Source organism: Amaranthus tricolor, chromosome 15, assembly GCF_026212465.1.
Source record: "Amaranthus tricolor cultivar Red isolate AtriRed21 chromosome 15, ASM2621246v1, whole genome shotgun sequence".
Taxonomy (NCBI): domain Eukaryota; kingdom Viridiplantae; phylum Streptophyta; class Magnoliopsida; order Caryophyllales; family Amaranthaceae; genus Amaranthus; species Amaranthus tricolor.
In genome coordinates this window covers 19,166,795-19,176,885 of record NC_080061.1, presented here as the reverse complement: position 1 = coordinate 19,176,885, position 10,091 = coordinate 19,166,795, and the positions used below count along the sequence as shown (strand labels likewise).

At 31.3% G+C, this 10,091-nt stretch overlaps 2 protein-coding genes across 2 annotated transcripts; both read right to left on the bottom strand.

Moving 5' to 3' along the window:
* Positions 1-2,412: 2,412 nt before the first annotated feature.
* LOC130801581 (WRKY transcription factor WRKY51-like) lies at positions 2,413-4,196 on the bottom strand. The gene is made up of 2 exons (XM_057665454.1): positions 3,141-4,196; positions 2,413-3,020 (listed from the first exon to the last, which is right to left on the bottom strand). Exons 1-2 carry the CDS (start codon positions 3,986-3,988, stop codon positions 2,771-2,773), a joined length of 1,098 nt encoding a protein of 365 aa, XP_057521437.1. The 5' UTR covers positions 3,989-4,196; the 3' UTR covers positions 2,413-2,770.
* Positions 4,197-8,446: 4,250 nt separating this feature from the next.
* LOC130801127 (uncharacterized) lies at positions 8,447-9,495 on the bottom strand. The gene is made up of 4 exons (XM_057664891.1): positions 9,314-9,495; positions 9,064-9,227; positions 8,693-8,966; positions 8,447-8,636 (listed from the first exon to the last, which is right to left on the bottom strand). Exons 1-4 carry the CDS (start codon positions 9,493-9,495, stop codon positions 8,447-8,449), a joined length of 810 nt encoding a protein of 269 aa, XP_057520874.1.
* Positions 9,496-10,091: the final 596 nt, after the last annotated feature.

Sequence of the window (10,091 nt, the reverse complement as noted above, 5' to 3'; positions counted from 1 at the left end):
GGGCGTAATATAAAGATTTGTGATAACTAACATGATTTGTTTGATATAAAGACACTATATATACTACAAATTATCGAAATGTTTAGCAAAGATTTATTAGCTTTAAATGTATGTTAGATTATGCTAATATGCGATGTTAAATGATTTTAACATACAAGAATTTTATTAAAACTCTTTTTTGAACACAAACTTATGACTATATTAACAACTTCTTTATGTGCTACATTATGTACCTTTAATTACACAATGATACTAACCCATTTACAGCCTTAACTTTAGCTTAACGTCTCTAATACTAGATACATAAGAAATACCTTCGTTTCAAATTGATTTTTAAAGGAAAATAGGATATCTTGGGTGTACATTAAAGCTAAAAACTGATCTTAAAGCTAAAAACTGTATGATTGACTCTAGGCTATTTATTATATTTAAAAAATTAATACAGCTTTATACTACATTATAAACTGATTAGTCAATTGCAAAATATATTAATGTATTACTAACTGTATATAAAAACTATTATTAAGCTAAAAACTCTAAAACTGATTCTAGGCTAATTACTATATTCTAAACTGCTAAAATTTGATATTAAAAGAAATTTTATTTATTCAATTAATAAAAACTTTTCACTAATTAATCATATCAATTATAATAATTCATTGACTAATTAAAAAAAAACAAATAAATTTAAAATTGATTGCTGAATTTTCTTATTTGACGTACCAGTTAAATAAAAACAATTTCTATTATGTATCAATTAATTTTTAATGCCTAATTATTAGTTAGATTCCTTTCTTAAACATGTATCAATTAGTTTTTAATGGCTAATTATCTGTTAAATAAATCAATTTAGTACTGCAATATCTTTGTCAGCAATCTGCTCCAATAGAACTACTCCAAACGTCATTCCTTTTATCGAGCACAATGATGCAAATCGAGCTTTAATGAGTTCTAATATGCAACGTCAAGCAGTTCCGCGTTCTCAGTCCAAAAAATGCATTGTTGGAACTAGGTTGGAACGCCAAGCGGCTCTAGATTCAGGAGTTCTTGCTATAGCCGAACGTGAGGGAAAGATTATTTATACAACTACTGACAAGATGATTTTATCAGGCAATGGCAATACTATAAACATTCCATTAGTTATGTATCATTGTGACATATATATCAGAATTACTATTAGTCATAGCAATGTATGATAGGTATATTAACAGTTGTATTACTAAAGTTGTATGATAGGCATATTAACAGTCGCATTAGTAAAGTACTGCTTGTATTAGTATTATATTAGTTGTATTTGTGTATTATTTTTAACAAACTTTTTATGCTTATGGTTCAACTTTTACCCATCAAATTTAATAATTAATAAAATAAAATATTTAATAAAATAATATTTTATCATCTAAAAAATGTTGCTTTTCTTAATTTGCGTTAATATTTCGTGTGGGAACAAAAATTTAAGGAACAGAGGAAGTATTAGTTAGTTTATATTAGGCGTATTAGATTCGTCTATTATTAGTCGTATTAATATACTATCAGTCGTATTAGTTTATTTATAGTCGTACTAGTCATAAAGTTTATAAAATCTTCAAGCTTATTTGAATGATTCAAAAATAAAATAAATTAGGAAAACAAATCTTTTTTGCTGAAAATTTTACAAGGAAAAAGAAATTATTAGACTTAAATTTTGTAGGAAATTAGTAGAAATAGTAGGAAAAAAGTTGAAAATGAAGGTCATAATATTATTACCCTAGGAATTTTTGATTATTATGATTTTAGTAGGAAATTAGTCGGTAAAGTTTACAATTTTACATTTGAGTGAATCAAGAGAAATTTAAAATGTGTTATAATATTTTATCTTTTGTAATTCAAATACTTCCTCCTATTATAATCTTATGTTCAAATTGTTTTTTTGACACTATTTACTAATTACTTACTTAATTTGTATTTGGTTCTCAATCTGTAAGTTAACACATAATTAAAAACAGAATCACAATTGATTCATTTAAATGTAAATATTTTGATATTCGCTTTTAATAATGTTTACTTAAGTATAATAAAAGATATTTAGGATTGAAACAAAAAATCAATGACTATGAAAAAAAAATATATTTAATTGAAATAAGACGGAGTTTAATTTGAAATTAGCTATTGTAAATTTCAAGTAAGATGTATGGTGGTGAAATATTAGGTTTCCTAATAACATAAAATTAAAATCAATAAAAATAAATATGCATTAATAGAATTAATGGTTGAGATACTCCACTTTGGTAAATCACTATGCTTGACAGAAGGTATAATAATCAATTTTAATTTTATTTTGACTTATAAAATCAAATAATCAAACCAATTACTTCAATAAAGTATCAATTATTTGTGAAATACTATCAATTTTTAAAAGTTGAAGACAACGTATGAAAAATAGTAATGTTAAAATGTCAAACTTAGCATTAAATGCTTGGCAAGTTGGCATATGGAATATGGGAAAATGTCAAACTTTGCATTACATTGTTTTGTCATTTCTCATTAAGTTGCCAATTCCACTATCCTAACGACGACTAACCCCACCAGAAAGCCATTACAATACTACTCCACATTCCACATTGATATTCTAGTCAAATTTACATTCAATCACCATTTTCGTCTTTTCACTTTTGTCCCCTACGCTATTTCACACCACGCTACAACAAACAAAACAAATAATACAAAAAAAGGTGTCGAAATTCCCATTTTACCCACCCTTATACTTATATTCCTTCTAATCTAAGATCTCTTAGTCACCCAAGTTCAAAATAGGCTGAGTCTGTAGTGGGACCAACCAACTCGGCGTTGCGTTACTGGCAGGGACCACCAGATTATGATTATGATGATGATGATGGGAAATGTTATCCTGTGCTGCTGGTACAGGAGAGTGTCGGTGTTCTCCTTCATATGTTACTATCAACATCTTTGGATCATCTGTTGCTCTCTCCACATGCTTTCTTGCTGGACATCCTCTTACTGTGCTGCACTTGTAATATCCACTGTTTCAATTTCAAATCACACATAATCAACACTACGTACTATATCAATTTTTATAATCAATTAAATTAAATAAGATTAGAGTATTTGATTGAATAAAATAATTGAGGAATTACTCATACCGTGGATAAGGAGATCCTTTGATTGGTTTCTGGCCGTACTTCCTCCATGAATAATCATCAGTAGGAATATCAGCCGTTTTGGAACTTATCGCCGGAACCCGAATCGTATTTTTGACCCGCAACTTCTTCCTTTTAGAGGAACAGTGACATCGGTTAGACCCAGAAATCTTACCCGAAAAATCATCGGAAAACTCAGAGTGGCGGTGGAAACAGCTTTTATTGTGATGAGAAGACGAAGAAGTGGAAAGAGGTGGTTTCCCAACAGATACAGGCGGAGCAACATAGAAAGAACCAAATTGTTTCCCATTAGACACGCTTCCTTCACCAGTAATAGAAGACAAGAACGACGATGAATTCGCAGAAGATGATATACTAAACGACCCCGAATTCGAAAAAGATGCAGATGGGTTAGCAGTTTTACAATTAGGGTTAGGGTTAGGGTTGGGTTTACTGAAATCCAAAGTCATGGGTATATGGTGAGATTGTGGAATCACCCTCAACGGAATGGGTTTTTCCAGTGGAGTGGGAAGTGGTTTGATTGTTTGAAAGGGGGGAGGAGAATTGGAATCAGAAGAATTGGATGAATCAGAGGAAAGAGAAAGAGCAGGAGCACGACGAAAACGAGCATGGCCAGTTCGATTAAGCACAGAAAGGAGTTTCTTAAACTTACCCACAGTAGCTTCTGTAACTTGTCTGCACTCAACTTCATATTGAGGTTGAAGTTGCTTTGAAGAAGAAGAAGATGATGATAATAGTCTAAGTAATTGTTCCATAGATTTCACCCCTGCAGATGCTGCTTCTTCTATGGCCACCTCATCTTCCATCTTCCTCGATATGTAATCTCCCATTTTTTGAGCTTTTTTTGCTCTAAAATTAAAACTAAAAATTTGGGTTTGGAAGAGCCAGAGGATATAATGAGAAGGAATGGGTGAGAAACTGGAGGGGAAATGAGAGAGATTAATAGAGATTAGGCGGAAGAGAAAGAGTGTGACCGGGTTAACAGGTTTCACACACAACCCAAGATATTGAAATTGAAAATAAGAATAATAAAGGTAGTGTGTGGGCCCAACCTTGTTTTAACTTTACTTTATTGCATTTTCTTAGTCAAATTCTTACTTTTATTTTTTAATTTTTAAAACGACCTAAAAATAAATAAATCAAATAAAATCCATTGCGAATCATGTTTGGGTTTGTTTCATAATTTCCACTACCTTCATTATTAAATAATAAATAATATAAAAGGAAGTTGACCAGAATAAAGTGGCGTTCACGTTGAGTCGTTGATTTTGTATTCTCCAAAACTGTTGACCTATCTTTTCGTCAGATAAATGAATTACCGGTATAACAGGTAAGTCTTCTTATAATCGTCGGATCACACAAATCAAATCCCACGGTTATTATGCAGTGGATATGGTTGACTATATTCATTAGCTTTTCCAGAACAAGCGCGGTTGGGTCCCACTTCAACTATTCTCGTTTGTCGACTTTGCCAATAGTGGTTTCCGGTGTAATTTTTTTTTATACATGAATCAAAGTCATACAACTTCTACATCACGTATAAAAATTAGGAAATATATAACAATTCTAAATATATATTCAAAATTAATAAAACTACAATCGTTGTGTATGAGATCTAACAATTCTAAATATCCTCTTTTACATCGGTGTTTGATATTGGGGTTCTTTCAATTTGTTATAGTCTAGAGATATAATTGAATTTGATGTAGTTGATGGTAATTGCAATTTTGGTTTCTGCTGCATTATCGCATTAATCTCTACCAACAAATCAACTAGAGACCAAAATTCGTAACCTCAAACTCTCACGAGGAGAGAGATTAAAACCCAGTATATGGGTAGAATCAACCCAATGAATGGGTAGAACAAATCTCCTATAGGGAGAGGACAAAAATTTATGAAAACTCAACTCTCTTAAATGATGATAATTCATAACACATACTCCCTCCTATGCAGTCTAAATGTTCCATTTCCATTTAGAGTCAAGTCATCCTAAATGTCTCATTTCCATTTTTGGCATGGATTTTTTACCCTTATACCCTTACTTCACTTAACTTATTTACATTTATACTCTTATTAAACTCAACTAATTTATTCTCTTTTTTCCTTAAACAATCAATTAAACAATCCTAATCTAAACCCTATTTAATCACTCCCTCCCTTTTTAAACCCTAACCTACCCGCCCTATGCCTGTTTACCCATTTTCCTCTATCGTCCTCGTCATCTTCTTTCTCAAGCCAATCCTCCATTGTTCTTCAAACCCTAGATCTGGGTTTCCTGCTTTTTTCTTCGTGTATTTGGGTCACTTTTGTTCTCTCCTTCTTCTCTCTTCTACCCCTTCTGTTCTTCGTTGTCTTCTCTCTCTTAGCTGTGTTCATGGAAAACCCTAAGACTCCAACAACCTCACCTCTTAAGAACCCTAAAACCGCCATTAACTCATCTCTGGAGAAGCTAACCTCACCTAATGTTTTTGTAACACTCTCAAAATAGGTCGAACTTTTGAAAACACCTTTAATGAAAAACATGAACCAAACCTACTCATGGGGGAGTTACCGCCACATCTATTTATAATAAAATAAATGTAAGGCTTAACGACTAAGAAATAACTTAATAACTTTAAATCCAACAGAGGGTCTTACAACATAAGAAAATACTGAAACGTAATCTGTGTTCATATAAAACTTAAACAACTTAAGGTAAAATATAAACTGAAATACGACTCTAATAAAAGCTATATTTCTAAGTGATCCTCACTCCACGATTCCCACGCAATCAATAACCTGCAACATAAGAATGCAAGAAAAACAAGGGAAAACTCCCAAAATCAGGAAATCGAGTAATTCCAACTACATCCCATAAAACGATTAAGTTTGAAAATGATTTAAGAAAATAAAACATAATTTGAGTTGAAAATAATTTTTTTTAAAAAATATACATATAGCTGAGTTTAAAAGAAAAACAATTTAAGAAAACAATATATATAATATCACATAAACCAATTTATTAATTTGATATTTAATAATGACAAACACATAATGAATTTTTTTTTATTTGAGGGAACGAGAACGCCAGGAGGCCAAGGCTTTACCCCTATACCTACTTCATCAAGAGGTCGTCACCTCAAATAATTCAAGGCCAGTAGAGTAGTCTCAGGGAACCCTAGTGTGCACACCCCTTCTACTTGGATCACAACAAATAGAAGGAAGACCAAACATCGTATCAAGTATCAGAAATAATAATACCTGTCGGTAGCTATACTAACCAAACAGCACAACTTGTTCATCACCCTTATACTTGGATCACAACAAATATAAGAGCTTCATTTCCCTCATGTTACACTTTACGTGATTTAATATATTTTAATAATTAGTCGCGAGCACACAACACATATAATCAAACATACATTATACATTTTATTTTTTGATCATAGGTTTTCCCAAGAAAAATATATCTCAAGAATATTCAATTGCAATATTAATATCATAATATTTTTCTCCCAAATTCCATTGCATTTAAAATTATTATTAAAATAACAATATAACTTTCATCAAAATAATAATATTATAAATATTTCTCTTTCAAATTAAACCGTATCTAATTTCGTTATTAATATAAATTTTATCAAAATAGTAATTATAAATTCAAGTTTGACAAAAATAATAGTAAATAAAATTTGAGAATATATAAAACATAATATCATACAAAAAAAAGTCATATCAAATCATGCACCCATTTAAACACATTAATTATCACTTAGCACATAATACTAACGGGATAGTTCTAATTAGATGGACATTGAGAAATACCTTGTCACGCGATCCTAGATAACGTACGCTCCTAATAATCTCTGTCTACGAATCCGTTGTCTTTAATATCAAAATCTTGCCTTTTCTTTGATTAAATTTTAAGCAATTGGAAGATGGAGGAAGAGTTTGTAGGAGAAAAAGGAAGTGTGAGTAATAATGTGAATGAATTAAGGGTAATTGGTTTAATTTATAGTAGGTAAGTGAGGTTAGTTATAAGATTTAGAGGGAGAAGTAGGAAGTTATTTGTTAATGGGGAGTCATATTTTTTTTATTTTTAAAATTTCTGAAATTTATTTATTTATTTATTTATTTATTTATTTATTTATTTATTTATTTATTTATTTATTTATTTTTACTATTATTATTATTATTATTATTATTATTATTATTATTATTATTATTATTATTATTATTATTATTATTAATACTATTATTATTATTATTATTATTATTATTATTATTATTATTATTATTATTATTATTATTATTATTATTATTTAAAAAAAACGGATGTTACAATTTTACTTCTCAAAATCCCCAAATCACCTTTATTAAACTCTAAGTATTATGATGATGAGCTTTTTGACTCATATGAGGACGATTACTCTTCAGTGGAAACAGATCCAAAGTGGGGTAGAGAAGTAGACTCTGAAGGTGAACCCATTTACAGTCCTAAGCCTGATCTTTATCCAGATCGTGAGTACTCTTCTGTAGATGATGTTTTCTCTAACACTGATTGTGAGGATAAAGATTGGCTTGAAAAACTTGGGCCATTTTCGAGTATGTTTCTGTTCCTGTGGGTGTGTTATGGCTGATGATGATTTTTCTGATTTAGGGTTTGTCGATGCATTTTTCATTTGCTTAATGATTTACTTTTTGAGAGTACATTTATTTGCCACTAAAAAAAACGAACAAAAGAATAAGGGTTTGGATTGTTTTGCTAAACTTTAAGCGCAAGGATGTTCGTTTTTTGCTCAATGATTTCACACTAACAATAATTTGAGAACTTTGTAACAAATAACCATTTTTTTTCATTACTGTAAACATAAGTACAAATGTTTCATTTTAAACAACATCAAAATTTTTAAACTTGTTGTTTATATCTGAAACATCCCATTTTCAAGATCTCAAAAATTTGTCCCAAAAATGCATGAGTTTTACGCTTCAAATGATAAGTGGTTTTCCCTTTCTGCTGTTTTAGGTTTTGCATTTGCTGTTTGTTGGTTCTTGTTCTGTCTTCCTGTTGCCCTTCCTTTACAAAAAAATTGAGTGATGTTGTTGTAGTTTCTGGTTCCAGTTCTGTGGTATTACTATTGTGCATTATTTTGGGCTTCATCAAGACCCCCTTCATACACTATCATGTCAACTAATTGGTTCATTGTCTCTAAACTGATTTTTGTGAATAAATGTTGAAGAGATTCAACCAATAATTGTTTGTCGACACTAAGATAGTCAGGCAATGTCCCCTCCCTAGTATCCTTTGTTTAGTTCATGTGTGGGATGTGGTAGTCAATACCCCCTTGCCTTTTCATGGTTTCAATCATGCAAGCTTGTAATGTAATGAATACAACTCTCAAACATTGTGCACTTAAATTGTCAAAGGCATTGTTCACAGCACTTAGTAATTGTGGCACATTGTAGGCTGCTTTCTGATATTGCAAAGCCTGAATTGACCTAAAAAAACCTAGGTCTAGTACATTCATGTCAGGTGAATTTGGTGGTTGTTGTACAAGTTGTATAAAAAATCATTTTTCATTGCTTCCTCCATGAATTCCTTGTCATTATGTGCTATGTGTGGCTTTGCATTATCTTGTTGAATGAAAATGTGCTTTGACATTCCGTGTGGCCACTTACCTCTTATTATGGGTAGGACATTAGTGATGAGCATTAATCTCATGTGCTCTTTGGTCATTGACTGTATTGGTTGGGTCTCCAATTCCCCCCTCTTTCTATTCTTGAGCTCCTTTTGGCAGGCTCTTGAGTAATAAAAGGCCATATCCCTATCTTACCATCAAAAAACACATCACCATTAGTTAAATAAATTGGATTTGCAACAGCACACATAAACATATTTTTTTTGGGATGAATCGTTTAGATTGACATTCACAATATGGTTTTACATCACCCGATGCCAAGTAGTAAGTCTGTGATTCTGGAGTTAGATAAAAATGCTTTCCATCAATGTGAACAATGTTAGTATGTGGTTTAAACTGGAAAGAATCATTGTTTTCATCATATTGCAACTTAGATAATGCAAAACTTAACCTGTGTAGTTTGTTGTTATTATTCAGTGTGGGTTTGATTGTGTTTGTATGCTTTCTAATTATTCTATCCTTCTTCCACCTACATACAGTTGACTGTGAAACTTCCATTTGCTTTGCCACTGAATGTTGAGTCCCTTTGAGTTCAAATTTGATGGACTTGAACTTCTCCTCATCAAATTTAATTTATTGGGTGCTTGTCTCCCAATCCTCTTGTTGTTGAGATTGATGGCTGTGTTGTTGTTTTCCCTTTGCTCTGAACTTCCTGCCATAATCTCGTGATTGTTTTCCTAGACACTTCGTACTTTGTTGCGATTTCATTAATTGTACCAAGGATCGGTTTTCCCTTCTTGTTTAATTTGGTCAATAATTTTTGCATGACTTGTGTTTTTTGTTGGCTGGACAAATTCTTGGTTCCTTCCTTTTTTGTTGCTTGTGGGTGTAATTAATGTCATTGAGTCACTGAGTATTTATGACAATGTCTCCCTTGTGAGTTGTTTTTATTAATGGCGCCAATGTTAAAATGTTGTTGTGTTTCTGTTTTCATTTTGTATTTGCTGTTTCGGTTTCTGTTTTCATTTTGGTGCCTATATTCATTTTGTGTTTGTTGGTTGGGTTTCTGGTTTCATTTTGGCGCCTATATTCATTTTGTGTTTGCTGTTTGGGTTTCTATATTCATTTTGTATTTGCTATTTGGGTTTTGTTTTCATTTTGTGTTTGCTGTTTGGGTTTCTGTTTTCATTTTAGCGCCTGATCTCTGTATTTTTTTGGACATCCAATTTGATTTTTTGATTTACAATGGGATCCTACAATGATGATTTTTCTACAAAAATGAAATTGTGGCAGTTTACCATACCGTGGAAATTTA

Bases quoted from the DNA above. Each gene is read 5' to 3' on its own strand.
- LOC130801581 (XM_057665454.1), bottom strand. From the start codon at position 3,988: ATGGGAGATTACATATCGAGGAAGATGGAAGATGAGGTGGCCATAGAA. The intron at 3,021-3,140 runs GTATGAGTAATT...AAATTGAAACAG, and splicing joins AAAGGATCTCCTTATCCACG to TGGATATTACAAGTGCAGCA.
- LOC130801127 (XM_057664891.1), bottom strand. From the start codon at position 9,495: ATGGCAGGAAGTTCAGAGCAAAGGGAAAACAACAACACAGCCATCAAT. The intron at 8,967-9,063 runs GTCAATCTAAAC...TTTGATGGTAAG, and splicing joins TGTAAAACCATATTGTGAAT to ATAGGGATATGGCCTTTTAT. The intron at 8,637-8,692 runs GTACAACAACCA...AGGTTTTTTTAG, and splicing joins AATGATTTTTTATACAACTT to GTCAATTCAGGCTTTGCAAT.